We start from the raw sequence: 22437 nt of genomic DNA on the forward strand, positions 1-22437 counted from the left end.
AGAGAACTAAATAGTCTGGAGTTCCTTCCCCTTTCGCTACGCAAAATAATACTAATACTTGTTAGATGCCGGGAACCAGAATAAGAACTAAAAAATGTCACGTATATTGAACACCACTAAATAATTTCTATTTTATCCAGTGACAATTACTCTCCCTATTAATGATATAGTTCATTCTCCTTGGATGGCATTTGTTAAAAACTATTTAGATGAACTAGGTTTACTTTATTACACAAAAAGGAGAAATCTTGATCATTTCAAATTGTTAGTTAAGAACAGACTACATACATGATCAGTTTGTACAGAATTTAAATAGTACAGCTTTAGTGTTTAATTTTGATAAATGATAGTGTATAGAACTTATCAGACTGAACATAGTTTTGAGGAATATCTTGATATATTGCCTATAAATCTTGCTATTTATATGTGTAAGTTTAGAATCATAATTATATGTGTAAGTTTATGAATCATAATTTTCCTTTAGAAAAAGGTCGATATTTTAATAGAATATGTGACATATGTACAAAAATTGTCTTGGAGATGATTTTTGAATGCACACATTCTTCTAATGATAGAAAGAAATATTTTCCAAGATACTATGTTAATCATCCAATAAACTGTAATAATAAACTTATTAAACTTGCTTTATTTTGTAAGCTTTTATTACAAAGTTTTAAATAATTAACTCATTCTCAAAAATTAGACTATATATATGTTAATACAGATGTTTTTGTTTTATGCAGGGAATCTGCTTATATGTTCGATAAATGTTTGTATGCACTTGTGCTATGAATCCATTGTCATGTTTTTGTTTATCTTTTATATATTATTTGTAGTTTTAATCACATGTAATATGCCATGATTACACAAATAAACTAAAAATTAAACTAAAAAAACATACGTAATGATCTCCCCTTATCAGTTGCTGGAGATAAACAATGTATACTGCAGTATAGCTCTGTGGTCGTGCCGCCGTGCGAATCATATTTGCATATACTTTGTGAACAAGACACCCTGGTTATATTTTTGAAACTTCGTGCTTTTAAAAAAGTGAAGTTTTGGTAAAGCCGGTTTTAGTTACTAGTAACTCATTTGGAAAGTATATAAAAAAAGAAACCATATCCTTTGCACTAACCTTCTTACCTGTCACAGGCGTACGAATATTGACTAACTTTAAAATTAGCCTATTAATTGTGAGCGTAATCAATGCAACTGACGTGTATTGCAAAAACATTTAGGTACACTGGCATTAAACAAATGTGGTTTTCTGTGAAGACATTTTATCAGCTATCAAGCTTGTTCCATGGAAATTGTATGCTTCATAAATTCATGCACTCCTTTCAAAAGTTGATTATATTACCATGAATACATATAGTTCTTCACGCCATAAAATGATATATAATTTAATCGGAGTCAAATATTCCTTCTTTAAATATGGCTTCGATGGTTTCCAAAACTTGAACAGGCTCCATCAAATAGTGAAAAACAGTATCCTACAACATTTTCAATTTTGCCGTGATAGGCTTTCTTTAGGGATTTTTATTTTCTCTTGTTTTAGTGCTTTAGTGTTGAGAATTGATCAGGCCAGTGCTGGGGTGTGAGGGATGTTGCACTTTTTCATTATCCTTTATGTGCAAATTCAATCAAACCGAGCCTGCAATTTTTATTTAATTTTCTTGTTATTAATGCTTCTGAGGGATCACTTTGTTTCCGGATTTTTATTAACTTTCCGTCATAAACAATTTGAGTTTTGACCCTTTATTAGCAGCTGTAGCATAGTATCTACTATATATGTTATGCTCAACATTGGGGATTCATATAATCACCTCTTCGTCCGTCCGTCAATCCGTCCTTTTGATTTGTTCACTGTTAAAAAATATCTGTGAAAAGTTATCCCTTGGAAGCATTAAAATCAGCAAAATTGAAAACTCGGTTTGTTGAGTCTGTACATGAGAGATATTGGAAAAGTGCAAATTCCTTAACGCCCCGTAGCACCGGCTTGAGCGGAACTCAATTTTCCAACACCTAAAAGTGCTGGAATCAATGTTTCCAAAGGACCAGCAAAATATAACATCATAGAAGTGAAGTACGCGGCAACATTTTACGACTGCCTTACGGCATTTGAAACCTGCAGTTGTGTGATGTATAAATATCTGGTCTGGGAAATAGTGATCCCTTACCAGGTCGGAAACAGTAAAATCAGCAAAATTACACGGAAATTGCAAAACTGAGTTTGATTGAGGCTGTACATGAGGGATAATGAAAAAATGCAACATTCCTCACGCCCACTAGCACAGGCTTGAGCTGAATATTTAAAGACCCACACAAGACAAGGTCGAAAACGGAAGCAAATATCTAAATTCTTTGTAAGTTCAAGTTAAATTGTGTTGAATGGGGATTTTCAATGCAGGATTGGTAGTTATGAATCTAAAGTGGCCACATTCTCTCCTCTTAACTCTATCTATTATTATAAAATACCAGTAGTGAATCCAAACAGCACTTCCTTATGTTGTCAGTTAGCGCTAACCTGATCGGTTCACTACTTGCATTTTAACAAACTTTCTCCTTACTTTCAGGATTCATGACTGGCCGGGTTCTGTTTGGCATCCTGATTCTGTTCCGTTTACTTGGGATTTGCAGTGGTTCAGATACCTTTCTTAGATTAAATTATGCTTATTGTATGTTTATGATTTGCAGATATCATCACTTTCTTAAAGAATAAAAGAAAAAGAAAACTTATCAAGTAGACCTAAAGTACACTTAAGACGTGAAAGGTAAGGACAGTTTAGTTATTGTTACTCTTGGTTTATTTTTGTTACAGTTAGATTTAGTTGACAATTTCATATCATCACAGTATTTTTGTTCGGGGTAATAAAATAAATAACACATGGGTTTGTGAGTAACAGTAAAAATATCATCCCTCGTAAAAATACTGTTACCCTCGGCTACGCCTCGGGGTAACAGTATTTTCCTCGGGATGATATTTTTACTGTTACCCACAAACCCATGTGTTATTTATATAATATCCAGCAGAAAAACTGATCAAAATCGCAAACTGAACTTGCAATATTAAACAGTTAAACATATTTTCACTTTGTTTATGGTATTGTATAACTGTTTTATTTAGGTGTGTCATTTAAAACTACATTAGTATAATACTACTAAATGTTATACATGTAAATATTCACCTGGATATAATCAAAGATTATATTTAAGATTTCATACGTGTGGTAAGTTGTATCACCATTGTTGAGCGATAGGTAACGAAGAATGTGTTTACTTTGACGAAATGAAATAACAGTAAACAATTACAGCATTAATACTTGTTGAATTCTGTTTTATCTATCGCTTAAAAAATGTTTACGATGATTATGCTTTCATGTCGGAAAATTAAGATAACGCATGGAACGGATGTTACTAAATTTAACCAACCGTCCGTCAAACCGATCCTGCAATATTTTCAATAATGTCGTTTTGAACGTTCTCTAAATTAAGGAAATAGCTATTTCTCTATTATTCACAGTTGTGTGCATATGCGTGCGTGAGTGTTATATACTTGTCTACTCTATAAGTTTAGTCCCCGAAATGCTTGCTTTGAAAGCGATTTTACTTTAAAACTGTCAATCAAAAGGCAACAACAACAACACATTTTAAAGATGTATCATTTTGTCTATTTTGGCTAATTAATGATACTGCTTTCTTACGATTCTAAACACTATATATCCATTGCAATGTCTTTTTAGATAAATTGGTTGTTTCTTCCATTTTTACAAAATAACCAACATATTTCTTATGACTTTAAGTAAATAATTAATAAATCAAAAAGAAAACGAAGCACTTTAAAAAATCATTATGTTATGTTTTTATATACATGTGTATCAGTGTTAATTCTATATTTATACGAACTTTATATCGTAATATGTATGTAATTGTAAATTCTTTTAAGTAGTGGTAAATGCGCAACATCTGAACCAGGCACAATTCGTTTAACCGCTGTGTTTGTGCTTGTATTTTAAATTCATTAATTATTTGTTACTGAAAGTATCAAATTTATAGAGAAATGTCAAAAAACATTGAAGGACAAACAATTAGTTAAAGGTCTTTCATATCATTAATGATGCTGACCAATTCTCTTGTTACGTTTATCAGAGTGATACAATAGTGAGTGGTGAGGAGAAACGCAATATAAATGCTAGTTGCAATCAGCCGGGGGCACAAATATAGATGGATCTTTTATTCCCGGAGTGATATCTACGACATCAACATCATACACTAGTAAAGGTGTTACAGCCGGATCATCTACGAACATTGCATACGAGAACATAATTGTCTCACAGTGGTTACCTGAAATTAAAAGAACGTTTCGTAATAAAAGTGCTTAAAGAAGTGATGAAAAGCATTTTTATTTTGCAAGATAAGTTATAACTACGTTATTATTACTACTATTAATGTTTAGTTCTCACTCGAAGAATCATTTTATTTGACTGGGTGAAGTGATGCATATCTATTCTATCAACCACTCACAGTGAATGTGTTAGCTACGGAACAATTATTATCTCAGTGCTTTTATGAAACGTCAAAAATGATGTTTTTAGGTTTTTTTGTGAAACACAAAAAAATGTCTTTAAAAAAAAACGTTTTTTTTTTTGTAGTTTTTGTTCTATTTTACTTCAATGGCACCAAATTGTTATTGTTGCGATATTAACTGTTGTTCAGGGACATAGGCATTAGGAAATGACAATATTGAGGACGATGTATGACTTTCAAAAAATGAATACAATATAACACAATTTATTTGAATATTTTTACGTGAATGGTACCGATAGTTACTTCCTTGTAAAAATGGTGGAACTTTAGTATTGTTATTTAAAAATTAACCGTATTATTGACGCATCGTTATCAGGCATTCTCTTTAATGATATTCTTTCGGTTACATAGATGTGTGAAGTTGGCGGCCTAGCGGCCTGGCGGCCTAGCGGCGTGAAGTTGGCGGCCCAGCGGCCTGGCGGCCAAAAATTTTAATGTTGTAAAAATGTTTTTTTAACAATAAAACGGCATTTAATGAAGTTTTAAAGATAATTATTGTTATTTAAACGATATATCTAAAGAAAAAATCACTTTCAGAGATTTTTTTAAGTTTGTCATTTTTGTGAAGTTGGCGGCCCAGCGGCCTGGCGGCCTAGCACCCAAAAATTTTAATGTTGTAAAAATGTTTTTTTAACAATAAAACGGCATTTAATGAAGTTTTAAAGATAATTATTGTTATTTAAACGATATATCTAAAGAAAAAATCACTTTCAGAGATTTTTTTAAGTTTGTCATTTTTGTAAAGTTGGCGGCCCAGCGGCCTGGCGGCCTAGCAGCCAAAAATTTTAATGTTTAAAAATGTTTTTTTAACAATAAAACGGCATTTAATGAAGTTTTAAAGATAATTATTGTTATTTAAACGATATATCTAAAGAAAAATTGAATGGAACCAAAGTAGCAATATATGAGTTGGTTATACAAATTATTCAATATATGGAACCAAAGTAGCAATGTATGAAACCAGGTGTCCTTCTATGAAACCAAATTATCAATATATTAAATCATTTTTACAATATATGAAACCATTTTATCAATGTATGGAACCAAAGTAGCAATATATGAGTTGGTTATTACAATATATGATTCCAATAATTCAATATGTGGAACCAAAGTAACAACGTATGGAACAAGGTGTTCTTATATGAAACCAAATTATCAATATATTTATTCATTTTTACAATATATGAAACCATTTTATCAATGTATGGAACCAAAGTATCAATATATGAGTTGGTTATTACAATATATGATACAAATTATTCAATATATGGAACCAAAGTAACAATATTTTGAACGAGGTGTCCTTATATGAAACCGAATTATCAATATATTAATTCATTTTTACAATATATGAAACCATTTTATCAATGTATGGAGCCGAAGTATCAATATATAAGTTGATTGTCACATTATATGATACCAGATACTCAATATGCCCTTATATGAAACCGAATTATCATTATATTAAGTCATTTTTACAACATATGGAACCATTTTATTAATGTATCGAACCAAAGTAGCAGCTGGTATATAAGTTGATGTTACATTCTATGATAGCAATTGTCATTATATGGAACCAAAATAGCCTATTTTCAAGTCAACAAGTCAAAGACCGAGGTCACTGGGTTCTGTTGTTACAATGCATAAACTTTTTCATGAAATCAATTATTATTTGACAAGTTATTTTTTAACTTTGTCAGTAGATTAACCTTGATGTGTCCTTCTGGCACTGCCTATTTTTGATCAAAGGTAAAGGTCGAGATGAACTTATTTTTTAAATATGTTTTTGTTAATGGTCAGTACGACTCAATAGCTTAAATTATGACATACAACTCCTACATATATAACGATAAGTTTTGCCTGCCCAGCCCATTTTAAGTGAATGTGACGTTAATTTCAAATTTTCCTTATAGTATGCAGTCAGTATGCAGTCAGTGAAGCACGATGTTCTTTAAACAAGGACTGTAATACCGGTGCAAGGATAGAATACAGCCTGTAAAAAAGTCCCGTCAGTATAATGACATTTTGGTTCAATATATTGCTACTTTGGTATCATATATTGAAGAACTGGTATCATATAATGTGAAAATCAACTTTTATATTGCTACTTCGGTTGCATATATTGATAAACTGGTTTCATATATTGTAAAATTGATTTAATATATTGATAATTCGGTTTCATATAATAGCATCTGGTTCCATACATGACTTACTTGGATCCATATATTGAAGATCTGGTATCATATAAAATTACTACTTAAATGGTAAACGATATAATGTTGAAATATTCATAAAAGATGTACAGTATTTGTATGATACATGTATTACTAGTAATATCGACTTATAACAAATAAACCGGTTATTATATGAAACTACCGAATTCCCTCATTGATGCCTCAATGTTGTTGTTTTTTTGGACACGGGTTGATATGCACTTGTGTACAGTTAGACATCATCATAAATGTAACAATATAATGAAGTTAAGTATGTTATATATTGATCCATATATTCAAGTTATAAATATTTCGTAATCGTAGTTCGTTTAAAATAGTTTGATTTTTAAAATGCTAAATTTAATTAATTAATTAATCACTTGACATTTAGCAGTTTGCTTTAAAACGAGGGGAACAAGAAACAAATAACAAAAAAAAAAAAAAAAAGAAATTGGGAAGAACAAAATATTTTCAAACGATCATACAAAAGACAGACAAAAGAAAAAGAAAAAAAAAATAACATCATCACTATGTCATGTATGAGCGTCGGTTTCGAACCTGTGAGTGCATTTCATAAGAAGTTACAGTGACCCTGATTTACCAATTTAACCACTACGATGGTACACATTTTTATTAGAAATTATACTATAATAGTCGTTGACACTTTCAATCTCCGATAATATGCAGACTTACCCTTTAATGGACTTTCCCAAGTACCGTTAGAACCAAATTATCATCTCGGGATAATAGGTAAAACAGCTTTTTTGAAGAAGAGAATATAATACAAGATAAGAAGTACCATTTAAAACAACTTTATGGCAAATTTGGTAAAGTTGTTGGTATACGATACGACTTAAAATTTTACCACGAGTTCGAGCCTAAGAAATTGTTTAACATTTTTCTTTCCTTATTTTATCAATTTTATGATATATGCAAATGAATTGGGATATCAAGGTAGTTTTGTTACAATATCTAATAATTTTAATACACAGATTATAATATTTTTTATCTTGTGTACATTGAAAACAAAAGAAAAAGTGAAATGAGAAGTAAATAAAAAAAATAACACAACACAATAAAACTATTCTTCATACAGAAATAATTTTTGCGAATCGAACATGCCTTGCATTGATATTCAAATAGAAATTTAACTAACAGTCTTACCTACTGCGTTAAGTTGACAGTTGGCAAATTAGTAGTTTTTTTATTTATATAGTTGAAAGATGATAAATACAATATGATAACTGTTTTACACCGTTATAGTAGACTTGACCATTATGTTACTAAATAATTATAATTAAAAAATGTTGTTTGAAAATTTTCGTAATATTTGCTGGAAATCACTGACCAGCGAATTGCGTAGCTCATCTACACAAACGTTATCACAGATATATATCTGACTTATATTAAATTTGCCATATTTTCAGACTATTTGTTGCCATAGCAACCAGAATTTTCAACATAGGAAGAAAAGAAAAAGACGTGCATAATCTCCATACTGCCATCTATCCATATATCAAGTTTCATAAAAATATTTTCAGTACTTTTTGCGTTATCGCGGGATCCAGTTTTGTGGACGGTACAACCGGTTTCAAACATATTAGAACAGAAAAGGCCCTATATCGGAAATGATATATGGGATTTATTTAAGAAATAAAAAATGGCCTTTCGGGGAAAATGCAAGCTTACGGACTGGTTGGTCTGTTGGAAATGCCATGTTTTATTTGTTCTATTATACCGAATCTAAATCCTTTCATCCCCTTGTTTTGTGCTGTCATTTTTACTATTATTTGCTTTCAAATAATAATTTTACTTGTTCAGTGTGTGAAATATCTCAAACCCTAAACGGATTTTGTGTATGCTCTTCTTTTAATATTCCGATTACCGATGATTTAGGAGTTGTGATTCCATTTTTGTTAATGAAATTCAATATTAATTTAATGTTACTAGGCAAAATAACCTGGACTTTAAGAATTTCACAAACAGTATAAATAAAATTTATAACTAAATTAAAAAAAATCATGACTTTTGATCAACATGTAGTACATTTATGTCTCTGATAAAGAGACAAATCGCCTATCCATTTTGACAGTTAACGTCTGTTTGTGTCGTCGTGAAATTCGCACGTCGTGAAAGCTACGTTTAACCTGCGGTCTGGAGCTCGAGACCGCAGGGTATTGATACGCGTTTAACTTTTGAGGCATGGAGGAGCACGTGACCTGTTTTCGGTACATGGAGGAGCACGGGATATGTAAACCTTACATGATTGGTTAATTGAACTTTCGAAAACCTGGCTGAATACCGTTTGCCGGTTCGTGACGGATTTACCTCTGGGGAATTAGGCAGAATTACATCTAATTAGAACAAAATAACTGTTACGTGATATTTGTAATTTTTGTTTAAATATTTTACCGTTTAAGGTTGAAAAACTTGAATGATGTGTTTGAAAATTATCAATGTTTCTTTAATATAAACAATTTATTGTCTGTAAAATTTGAGATACATACTAATTGAAATATTCGATCGTAGTGGCATATGCCATAATAAATAGAGATATTTTCTGCGTAAACTTGTGTGTTTACTTATTTTTTTGTTCGGAATTATTCATAAAATGGTAGGCCTATTGAATCATTTTCTTAAAAAGAAATAATTGTTTTATGTTCGACCTTCTCCGGTCATCAACGGTCACCAGTTTCCAATGACCTTCTTCTATATTGATCGACTATATGTTGTCCCCCAAACAATGTTGAAAATAGTTAAATGAAATATCTTATATCATTTAAAATGTTCCCCGCAGGAAACCATTTTACTTGTAAGAATTATGGACCGCCCCCGGGTTGTATGCGGTTTTTGGACCGGATGACGTCATATTGAATATAGAAGACCGTATGCAAATGAGGTATAATATAATTTATTATCTCTCAATAATAGACTCCAAAGAAAATAGAGACTGCAAGTGTCAACTATATATATTTGCTTTGGAATATTGCTCTTGAGGGATCTCCACGATGTCCCATTACAGCCATCACGACACACATATAACGCGAAACAGCGTAAAAACATATTTATGATGGTTAAAAGTCGAAAAAATAAAGAAGAAAAAAATAGAAAAAAAAAACAACAAAAACAAATGAAACCACGATGTTGAAAACTCGGCATAATCTCGTATCATCGTCATCGTACTTTCGACCTCTCGCCAAAGTAGTTCCGTTGTTTCGTGACCTGGTAGCCTTTGTTCATTTAGTGTTTAGTTTCTTGCTCAAGAAATAACGGCTTGCCCCTATCTTGGTTTGTGCCCACACGGTGAGCGATACATAGTTGACTATTTCGACGCGCTAACCACTCGCCATAACAATACTTTATTTATTATATACATGTATAATTTAGTATTATAACATAATGATATGGTTATAAAGATATTTATTTCGTGTACAAGTTATGTTTTTATTTTTATTTTCAAAAGATTTTAAAGAATAATATGACCGTTATAAAATAAGATTCTATTCCAAATATTGGCACCATTGTAACAAAATGTATTTTTTTACCATAATTTATGCGGTGTTGAGGTATAACAATTATGCGATGCAGATGGAAAATGGGAGCAAAACCTTACAAAGCAAAGGTACTGTATATTTATTCTGGGAATATCCGTATATACAACACCATAAGAATGAAGTGTTAAAGTACAGCAATAGCAAAACGTTATATTGACAAACATGTGATTCATGATAATAATGTAAACAACTACATACTTTTACAAGCAACATACAACATATACAAATGTTAAAACAAATCAATGTTTAAAAATTACAAGTTAACGTTTTGAACTAACAAAAAATAGCGTTAAAATGACAACATGGAAACATTTAATACATTTTTCACCCGAATAACTTGTGCTAGCAATCAGAATCCCAACCATTCAACTTTTCAGTTTCATCCAATAACAAGGAGGTAATCATTTAGTGTATGACCATAGCCCCATCTGTAATCATGAGTTATTGTTAATAAATGTGTAAGCAAAAGTTATTTTGTAAAGTCAGTAAAGGATGACTTATACTCATGGATTGAACGGGGATAATAAATTGGATGGGACCAGAAAAAATGTTTTAAAACTTCATAAAGGACAATTCAAATTTGTTACAGAAATTGTACACCATATATTAGCCTGCGATCCAGTCTGCCATTCTTATGTCCTGTTCGGTTGATCGATATTATCAAAAACACGAACAAGTATGAAATAACGCGTATGTGTTTTATTGTTAAAAAATCATTTCTACAACATTAAAATTTTTGGCCGCCAGGCCGCTGGGCCGCTGGGCCGCCAACTTCACAAAAATGATAAAATAAAAAAGTTCTCTGAAAGTGATTTTTCTTAAGATATATCGTTTAAATAACAATAATTATCTTTAAAACTTCATTAAATGCCGTTTTATTGTAAAAAAAAAACATTTTGGGCCGCCAACTTCAAGCCGCTAGGCCGCCAGGCCGCCAACTTCACGCCGCCAGGCCGCTAGGCCGCCAACTTCACACATCTATAAAGCTGTTGAAATATTTGGTTGTTTTGTAGAAAAGACGGGATGAAATAAGATTTTCTCTTTTTTTTTGTATATTTTGGTAGACAATATGAGACTTTACTTTATGCATAGCGTCGGCATATAGAAACATGTTTTACCGTTTTGTCGAACTGTTGGTGTTGTGAGGACCTCCGATGGTGGAGCACTGTACTTGATCTGATATGTTGTTACGTCTACGCCATTAAATAAACCCTTAGACATCACTGTCGCATTCCCTGAATAAAACAAAAACCATCAGAAAAAAACTTTGTATTCAATTATTGAAATGAAACACATTAAAAGAGAGTTTAGTTAGTGTTTGGTTATATCATAAATTTACCAAAGATGTTTGACCATTGGCCAAATTTTCAATTTTAGTATTCCAAAAGAACATAAGCGTTTAACTAATATAAAAAAAATGATTAAAATAAAAAAGGGAGGGAATTTTAGGTTTTTTTGTGGTCTTCTAGTTGACTTTATAAATGATACCATACATATTGGGCAAAATACCGGAACACAAAATATTTTTCATGGTTCGCTGAAATTTTCCCGCTCAAACAAATCCGCCATTTTTTTATTTAGTGCCCCGGAAAAATATTCTTATTAATTTATGTAACATTCACTACTTTTATTTAATGTAAACCCAAAAAGACCTCTTTTAATTTAAAGTTATCAAAGAGAAATATATATGTATTATATTTTTTCTGTATAAAATGTCATCGTTACAAATTTGAAATCTGAACCATGAAGGACTGAAGGTTCCAATCATTACATATTCTTTGTTGTCTGAATTCAATGATATATACATACCGTTGCAAAGTCTTTAATATCTGTCGATGTCTTGTGGTCATATTTCGTTGATCCTGGAGCAAATTCTGTTACATTAAAACTTATGTAAGATTTTTGATTTGTTTCATCGAAGGCAATTTTTCCAGTTCCATTGTAATAAACAATCATTGTATTATTCTCGAGAGTCAATTTTGTACTAGCAATTATATATGCATTTGCTTCCCATTGCCCATACGCACAACAAATATTGCCAGGTGAGCTTCTTGTACTTCTTTCGAATAAATGCTTTAAGTTTTGATGAAACTTTGCATGGTTGCCATTTTGTCCAGCGTAATGAATATTATATCCAGTACAAATATGAATTAACATAGGAAAGAAAACAGTAATGAAACAAATGTAGGACATATTTATTACATTACGTAGCCTTTAAATGAACGTTTTATCTAACTTTGACATTGTACGGGATACTCGTATAGATAAGATATATCCATGTAACTAAACCTGATACTTTGAGTGGATGTTATATCGGAAGCACGGGTTAATCCGGCCATCGGGTAAAAACGGACAGTTTTAGCTAACTCTAAATAAGTGTATGATTTCTCGTTTATGTCTTTTTCTTGATTTTTTTGTCTCTGATCAAAGTCTAACAGCATCGTGAAACATTACTACACTGGATATGACGTAACAACTAAGATACTATACTAGTAATCTCAATTACGATAGTAAACAAGAATAGTTTATTAGCGGTATTTTTAAACTGTGATTCCATAGCTGTTACAAGAACCATATTGTTAACCTGTTTTTAATGAATTTTCAGACAGTTGAAAAAAAAAACAAAGAGGCAAATTTACTTTAAATCTCCCAATACTTTTATTTCACAATGAGATAACTTACTATATTTTTATCATCATATTTACTAATTTTCATAAAATTTCAGAGAAATGCCCTACCATTTGTTTTAATGATTTTGTTAATAATGATAAATTCACCAATAATGTAGTCATTCATATATATTGCCATTTAAATATTTGAATATTAACATACTTGTTATATGACACATTCTAAAAAAGTTTTACTCCTCCCTATTTAAAAATGAATGAATAAATAACCGTTAAAGGAAATAATGGTATAAAAACAGGCATATTGACTGCTGCTAAAAGAGTGGGGGAGAAACCAGATGATGTCGAAAATGAGATTTTAATTAATGTAGAATTATTACTCGAAGGTTATGTCGCAGATACTGCTGTGTTAACAAAAAGCCAAGATAAGCAAGCACGTATGAACGTAACAACTTTTTATCAAGTTTTGTAAAGCCACTAGATATAGGATTTAAAATTCATAAGTGTTCTATATTTTGTTTAATGTAGGCCCGACATTATAAAATGCGTTACATCTAATAACGTTGAGGAATCAAATATTATATCTGATCATTGTGATGTGAAAAAAAATTCTATATTCATGTATTTACTACTGTTTCTTATATTTGACCTTTTCAACTTAGGCGGTTCCAGTATTCCTACTTGAATACTGTAATATCACCCTTTTGATATGTTGCCTGCTTTTTAACTTTCTCTTTTGACGTCTTGACTGTGGTATGCAGGCTTCATAACCACAGATTCCTTTTCAAAGTTCTATTTTACTTAGTTCTGCCCATTGTTTTTGTATTTTCTGATCGCAAGATCAGTAAATACATAGCTAACATCCACGGTCTAACACAAAATTTCCTAACAGACCTAACAACGCATAGTAGTTCTCACTCAAAACTGCTTAAAAACCAGCAATTTAAAAGAAAGAATAATTTTTAATGTAGGCATTTAATGAATTACAGTGCATTGAAAGTTCAGATTAGTCAATAGAAATATGAGGTTACAATCACAAATTTCGCGGATGAATATCATTTAAATCAATGAAAATGCTATTTTTAGCTATGTCGATTACTGAATAATCCAGGACGTAGTACACAAATAAATCTGACTGCCGAGTAGTGGAATATATACATGTCAGACTGTTTTGGCAAGAAGATTTTCGCTAAATTATTTTTATCAGTGTTAAATAGGTTTATCGTGAACAAAATATCTCTAAATTGATAAGGATTACAAACACGAAATGGAAATTCTCAATTTAGAATGACAATGTAATTTTCATATCAGAATATCATAGACTATTTTAGAACATTTACCATTATATGTTTATCAAAAACCTGGGAATTGTGTTTCGATGATTATGTTGATATATTGACTGATTATATTTGTTATTACAATAATGCCTTTAAGTATAATACTCAAGGAAGAGGTTATGGCAGGTATTGCTGTCTCTATATACATAAATCTATTAATGATTATATATCACGATTACAGTCAAATTGTAAATTTTGTATTTTCTTGAGAATATTTAAGCAATTGTTTAATGCAAATCGAGATATTATTTTATGCATTGTATATTTACCCCCGGAAAATTCTCTGGCATATATGTACGAATCATTTAAAGGTTTAAAACTGTTAGAACATTACCTATTTGAACTCGATGTAAATTTTTCCGAGGTTGATTATATCATACTAGGCGATTTAAATGCACGAACTAGTAACCATAAAGATTATATTGAAAATACTTCAAACATCCCCATATTATCGGACTATGATGACATTTTGTCGAATTCTTTACCGACGCGACATTCGTGTGACTCAGTCATTAATAGGTTTGGAGTTCAGTTATTAGATTTTTGTAAAACATATTCTTTATATATAGCAAATGGACGCTGTGGTCAAGATTGTGGAGTAGGTCATGAAACTTTCATTAGCAGTAATGGCAGTAGCGTAATCGACTATTTAGTTGCATCAGAATCTATATTTAATCTTATGTCAGATTTTAAAGTTGGGGACAGAACTGAATCGAGTCATTTACCAATTGAAGTAAATATTTCTAGTACTGTTGTGTTCTCAAAATATACTACCCGGAAATAATAAGAAAAAAGAACGTGTCGTTTGTAATTTTTGGTGATAAGACTGTAGCAGATCTGAGACAAACTTTAACTTACACTTTAAATAATGCAAAGTTACATAACATGATTTGTTATATTAAAGATTTCTCAAATGATATAGATTCTGTACTAGATTCCATAATGGATAGTTTTAACAAATTTATAGTATGCGTGACTGAAACAAAACGGACTGTTCTTAAGCATCAACCTAAATGGTTTGATAACGAATGTTTTGAACTGAAAAAGAGTAAATACTATCATTTACGTCGCTATCGAGAATGTAGATCGAATTCTAACCTCGAGCATTACATACAAGTTAAAAAACAATTCAAAAACCTTTGTGAATATAAAAAGAAACATTTTTTTCACAACAAGCTCGATGATTTAGTAAAAGATTCAAATAACCCTAGATCGTTTTGGAAAATAATTAAGTATTTTTGTCTCCGTCTTCAAATGGTAGCGCTCAGAGTAGTATTCCTTTAGAATCTTGGAAAGATCATTTTGAAAAATTATTTCAAGGCCTAGTTGATGAAGACGCAGATGAAATTGCTCTAGTTGATGGAAATTTAACTGAAATTGAAAATGAGATTTTTAACGCAGAAATCACAGAAGAAGAAATATTAATGAGCATTCGTTCATTGAAATCTGCAAAGGCGCCGGGACTTGACGATTTCCCACCAAATTTCTTTAAAATACGCATTTGATTTAATTATGCCATTAATGGTGGCTTTATTTAACAGACTATTTGCTAAAGGGGAATTTCCAGATTCATGGAGTACCGCTATTATCATACCATTGGACAAAAAGGGTAATCGTAATGATCCAGCGAATTATCGCGGAATCTCTTTGCTTAACATTTTTAGTAAGATATACACATCCATTTTAAATAGACGACTACCTTTTTATGCCAATGTTTTTAAATAAAATAGACGAATGCCAATCTGGATTTAGAGCTGGTTATAGAACAACAGATAATGCATTTGTTCTGCAATCACTTATTTCTAAGGCACTTTCAAAGAAAGGGGGCAAATTATATTTTGCATTCGTTGATTTCAAAACAGCATTTGATTCTGTCAAATCGTAACAAGCTTTGGCAAATACTTTACAATGCTAATATAAGGGGAAATCTTTTAAATTCTGTTATTTCTATGTATATATAATGTAAAAGCATGTGTACGTTCTAACGGTCAAATCTCAGATTATTTTAATTGCCCGATGGGCCTCAATCAGGGATGTTTGGCTTCGCCGAAATTGTTCTCATTTTTTATAAATGAATTATCAGTTATGATGAACAATGACGATAAAATTATAGGTATACAGATAATGCCAAATGAAATTTCAATATGGCTGCTAATGTTTGCGGATGACGTAGCCTTGATTGCACAAAACAGTTAGAGATTTACAATATCAACTTAATGTATTAGGAACGTTTTGCAAGTCTTAGTTTGTTTGCAAGTAAAATATATCAAAAACCAAAAGTCATGGTTTTTAAAAAGGGCAGTCGATTAGCGCGTAATGAATGTTTTTATTATTAATAATCAGCAACTTGAAATAATTCTTTTACCTATGTTGGAGTAACATTTACATTCACTATGTCGTTAAATATTATGAGCAATGAACTTGCAATGAAAGCTAACAACGAGTATCATTTTCTTTACTTTCTTCTTTGTATGATTATGGACAATTGCCTTCAAACATATTTTTTAAATTATTTGATACCAAAATATAACCGATCCTTCTGTATGGATCCGAATTATGGGTTTTAAACCCTGTGAAAATTGTGAGCTTATTCATCGTTTAGCTTGTAAACGATTTTTATGCGTAAATAGAACATCTAGTAATAATGTAGTATTAGGCGACTGTGGTCGTTATCCAATTTATGTAGAATCTGCCATGCTTTGCATAAAGTACTGGTTCAAATTATTGAAATTACCTAATGACAGATATGTAAAAATTTGTTATAGAATGCTTTCAAGTACAACATGTGCTAAATATTTTAATTGGGCAAATGAAATTGAACATCTTTTATGTAGTAATAGGTTTGGGCACGTTTGGTTGAACCAGGAGTTCAAAATGAAAGATTGTTTCTCCATTTGTTTTGTCAAAGACTTAAGGATAATTATTTGCAAGGATGGTATAGCAAGTTAGATTCTAGTGATTGTCTCTCATTGTATAATCGTATTAAAAACAATTATGACCAAGAAAACTTATATATCTATCTTAAATATCAGGAAATTCAGACATTGCTACGCTCAATTACGTTCAGGGCTTCACATTTAGAAAGTGACTTAAAAGTCATATAGAAAAATTAACACGAAATGATTGGAATTGTAAAGTATGTTCCTTAGGATTATTTGAAAATGAATATCACTTTCTACTAGTCTGTCCTGTATATGCAGATTTAAGAGCAAACTATATTGCTAAGAAATATTATACTTGTGCAACAGAGCACAAATTGAATATATTATTATCGTGTAAAAATGAAAATGTTATAAAAAGTCTTGCCAATTATGTTTATCATGCAACAATTCGAAAAAAGATGATTATGCAGTTTTGATTTAGATACGTCTATTTTTTATCATTAACAATGTAATTTGTGTGAATTGTTATAATGTATTGATGAGTTTATCCACATAACTTTGTATCTTTTTAATGTTACAATTGTATATGTTATGGGCTGGTGGCCTAAATCAATAAATTCTGTTCTGTTCTGTTCTGTATTTGTTTTTATTCAGGCTACATAATACGCATTGCTTCACCGTGGTGCAGGGGTATCGCGCTCGTATCGCGCTCGTTAAGGGTGTGAAAGGCCTAAGGTTCAAATCCTAGTCGAGGCAACTTTTTTTTGAGGTTCTTTTTTAAGGACGTAGCCACGATATGCAAGGATAAAGTGTGGCTGTCATAAAAAATGAAAAATTTTTGAAGCAACTCTAGTCATGCAAAATTCCATACGCAGTCACTGCGTAAGATGAATTATAGTATATAAAAATAAACTTATATAGGAAGGAAAATACATACAGATAGTCAGTATGATTTAGATTGCAAAGATCAGAAAATACCACAGAGCTTGCAGCCCTTTGATTTCGTTAAGGGCACACGCATTCTTTAACTTGGGGACCAGACGCCGCATTTCATGGAAAATGGCACTTCTGTGTAACATTGAAGATTCCATGATAACCGCCGTGTGAACACATCTGCGGATGTTTCTTAATTCAAAATTTCACCATTTTCGTTTTTAAATGTTGAATTCTGCTTAAGCCGGTGCTAGGGAGCGTGGACGGTAACTTGCATTTTCAGTACCGTCCATGAATAGGCTCAATCAAACTGAGCCTGCAATATTTTCAAATTTGCCATGACAGGTAACGAGGAAATACGTACACATTTATTATCAAACAAGGTGATGCTAGCTACGTTTTCTTATATATCTGCTTTAAAATTGGTATAACACAAGCCAAAACTCACTTTTAGGGGCAGATAAATAAAAAGTACCCATTGCCTGTGTCTAAAGGCTTTTACACTAAATATTCAAACATGCACTTTTGACGTCAAAAAAAAGCAAGGCATTGCCAAATGTCTTTATTTTTGCAAACATGCATCGATGGACGGTTAATAGTAGAATCATTAAACTTATGTATATGGTGTTGCACAATGCCTTATGAAGTAATACTGTAGTAACTCTTGCGAGATTAGTTAATGAATGTGTATTATAACGGAAACAAATCGATTCTTATGTAATGATAGTAAAGAGACCTACATTCTAAAACAAAAACAACAACACGACAATATAATGAAAACTGTTTCAAAATAACTCGTTGTGAAATTCGCAATTTTCAGCTCAAAGCATCCGAATGAGATACATTTGTTTACCAAATGTGTTTGTGTTTTTATTCTAAAATTGTCAAATACATGTACTTGTTATTGAAAGTAAAGGCCGTCCAAATTAATAAATGTGTTCAATACGCTTGATACGCCATTTACTTTTGAAATAAATATTACAAGACTGGGTATTGTGGAGAATATCCATGTAGATCGCGAATTTTCTGCCCTATCCGTCAAACTTTCGGATAAGGACCTCGGACACAATAGTATATAGAAATAAACAGAGCGACAAATAGTAAATAAATGCTTGGAATTGGTGATAAAGTTTATTCCAATGTATACCTTAATTAGGTAAATTTATAGAACACAGTAAACAGTACATTATTTTTATACATGTACTTATTATTGTTAAAGAAACCCAAAGTACAAAATATATACTTGTTGACATTATTCGGATTAGGAAAGAAATGTACATAAGTGGGCGTTTGAAAATTGATTATAAGTCAGATATTTTTCAATCACAATTTTACCGAAATAGACTTTTTTCCTTTGGATGTCACATACATACATTTAATATACACTGTACAAAGATTACACCCTCTTTTTGTATACATATAAAATCACGTGATATAATAATCGACGACGTGTTCCAATAACCCACCTAGTTGCAATCTTTAGGAGGTACAAATATAGATGGATCTTTTATTCCTGGAGTTATATCTACGACATCAACATCATACACTGATTCTTCAATGGTATCATCGGAGAACATCGCATAAGAGAACATGATCGTCTCACAATTACTACCTGAAATATTAGGAGCGTATTGTAATCAATTAGATGAATACTATTTTGTATTTTGCAAGATGATTTTTCACCTCAGATAAATGTAGATACATGTAGTCTCACTCTTGGAGTAGGTGGGAGAGGTGCGCGTGAAGTCATGCAAAGGTACTCTTATCATTGAATGTTGCACGTTGCAGTATTGTACTTTTGTCAGTACTCCAAAATATTTTTTTTAGAAATTTTATTCTAAGAAACTAATACACAAAAAAGATTTTCTTTTAATATGTTTGTACACATTTTGTAAGGTTTTGTTCTGATTTATTTGACTGGCACTGAAAACATTTTATTGGAACATTTCTCTGTGAATAATACCAGTAAAGTCACTGTTAGGTAAATTGATAATAATTTAGTATTGATTCTTAAAATATTTACAGTATTATTGTCACATCGATAGCAGGTGTTATTTGAAATGATACTAGTCATCTTACGGTGCCCTAAAGTTGTTTACATTCTGCTTAGTGTTGGCAAATAGAAACATGTTTTACCGTTTTGTCGAACTGTTGGTGTTGTAAGAATCTCCAATGGTGGAGTACTGTACGATATCTGATATGTTGTTACGTCTACGCCATTAAATAAACCCTTAGACATCACTGTCGCATTCCCTGAAGAAACATCGAATAAAAAGCTTACATTACAATGATAAAAATGGAACACGTTACAAGATACATGTAATACTTGTTTGTGTTACATGTTTAACCTTTGTATTTCAAATGAAATATATAACTTTCTGGTTATGTTGTTAATTTAATAACAGATTTACTATCATGGTACTAAACGGTTGACAATAAAAAGGGGCACTGAGGTAGGTTCTGCTAGTCATATTAGTTAATGGACTGCACAAGTATCATCACCCATTATTGGTCAACATACCTGGAACACATAATATTTGCATGTCCGCTGAATTCGGCTGCTTAAAACAACTGTCGCCATCTATGTCATATGTAATTCCCTGGAAATACACATTTGCTTCATTTTATTTATACATGTATAACATTCTTCCTACTTGTTTTTCTTTTAAAAGTTTAATGAGACTATAAGTCAATTGAAAGTTTTATAGCTTTATTCAAGAGAAATATAATAAAGTGTTCTTATATAAAATGTCTGCGTTCTAATTTAAAAACTGAACTATGAAACAACTGAATGTTCGCTTGGCTTTATATGAATTCAATTATGATATACATGTAGTTACATATAACATACCGTTGCAAAGTCTTTGATATCCGTCGATGTTTTATAGTCATGTTTTGTTGATCCTGGGGCAAATTCTGTTACATTAAAACTAATGTAAGATTTTTTATTTGTTTCATCGAAGGCAATTTTCCCTGTTCCATTGTAATAAACAATCATTGTTATATTCTCGAGAGTCAATTTTGTACTTGCAATTATATATGCATTTGCTTCCCATTGCCCATACGCACAACAAATATTGCCAGGTGAGCTTCTTGTACTTCTTCCGAATAAATGCTTTAAGTTTTGATGAAACTTTGCATGGTTGCCATTTAGTCCAGTTTGTTGAATTTTATATCCAGCAGAATAAATGATTAAGATAGGAAATAGAACGGTAATTATACAAATGTGTGACATCTTTGTTACCTTTTGTAACCTTTAAATGAACGTTTTATCAAACTTTGACATTTCAATTTGACGAGATACGAGTATAGATTAGATATAAGTAATCTTAATATATTCACCTTATTGGTAGTCCAATATTAATATCGATAAATAGAATGTTAATCAGTATTAGTACAGAGAGATTACTCATAAAAAGAATTAATAAGACAGGATGGACATTTATATCCCAACTGCAAGAAAGGGTTCATTATGAGTTTAAAGGTTCATTTGATCTTTAAGACTGGAATTAGCATCAGTTATGTTTTTCTTTATTTTTGATATGGCCTACGGACTTTTATACATGTACAAAAAACAAGATAATTCTGGTTTGACATAAATCAAGTCATGCGCATACTGTCTTTCAGATAAAGTAAGACAACGAGCTTGGTGGTTGTTAAGAATCAATTTCTAATGGTATCATCTGCTTGACATACAAAATTGAATCCCTATGGCGAAGACCCACTGTATTTATAGTGAGCTTAATTACGGGGAGAACTTTAAATGATAGAAGGTCGCCTAGGCGATGAGCCAATGGTCTGGTTGCTAAAGTTAAAGACAAAAATGACCGTCTAAGTAAAAATAAAATATTTAATCCTTGTAAGTGTAACTTCTTTCGTTTAAAAATGAAATGTGACCAGTCAGAAGGCTCATGTTTTGGCTTTGATAAGCACTTATTACTTTTTTAAAAAATTCCAATGACAAGTGCCTTTATGATGTGTTCTATAAATTACTACTGTGTTGGCAATAAACTAAATTAATCATTTCTGTTTGGCAGACCAGTTATAGCTTTATCGTCAGTTTGTTTCACTTTGAGCAACTTTGGCTGATATGGTGCCAACTTCAGATCACGTGGGTGGGATGATTGTTAAGTTTATCGTAACTAAACAACCTTAGTTTTAATTTTTAATCCTTCTCACTTTTTATTATGACCATCGTATCTGAATCATTGTGATAAATTTTTGATGTTTTCAGGTAATAACTTTTCTTTATTTAAAACTGAGCTGTGTGATGTAACACTTCTCGTAGATCATGTCTTTGTCTG

The 22437-nt window shown here is 31.4% G+C and overlaps 1 protein-coding gene across 1 annotated transcript; it reads right to left on the reverse strand.

The window, feature by feature from the left end:
- Positions 1-19251: 19251 nt before the first annotated feature.
- LOC132726359 (uncharacterized) lies at positions 19252-22047 on the reverse strand. Its single transcript, XM_060711674.1, has 4 exons — positions 20985-22047; positions 20655-20733; positions 20270-20386; positions 19252-19745 (listed from the first exon to the last, which is right to left on the reverse strand). The coding sequence occupies exons 1-4, from the start codon at positions 21366-21368 to the stop codon at positions 19600-19602; spliced, it is 726 nt and encodes a 241-aa protein (XP_060567657.1). The 5' UTR covers positions 21369-22047; the 3' UTR covers positions 19252-19599.
- Positions 22048-22437: the final 390 nt, after the last annotated feature.

The sequence above is a fragment of the Ruditapes philippinarum genome, unplaced genomic scaffold (genome assembly GCF_026571515.1).
Source record: "Ruditapes philippinarum isolate M1 unplaced genomic scaffold, ASM2657151v2 ctg1894_1_1_1_1, whole genome shotgun sequence".
Classification (NCBI taxonomy): domain Eukaryota; kingdom Metazoa; phylum Mollusca; class Bivalvia; order Venerida; family Veneridae; genus Ruditapes; species Ruditapes philippinarum.

Bases quoted from the DNA above. Each gene is read 5' to 3' on its own strand.
- LOC132726359 (XM_060711674.1), bottom strand. From the start codon at position 21,368: ATGTCACACATTTGTATAATTACCGTTCTATTTCCTATCTTAATCATT. The intron at 20,734-20,984 runs GTATGTTATATG...GTGTATTTCCAG, and splicing joins ATATCAAAGACTTTGCAACG to GGAATTACATATGACATAGA. The intron at 19,746-20,269 runs GTAAAACATGTT...CTAATATTTCAG, and splicing joins ACCAACAGTTCGACAAAACG to GTAGTAATTGTGAGACGATC.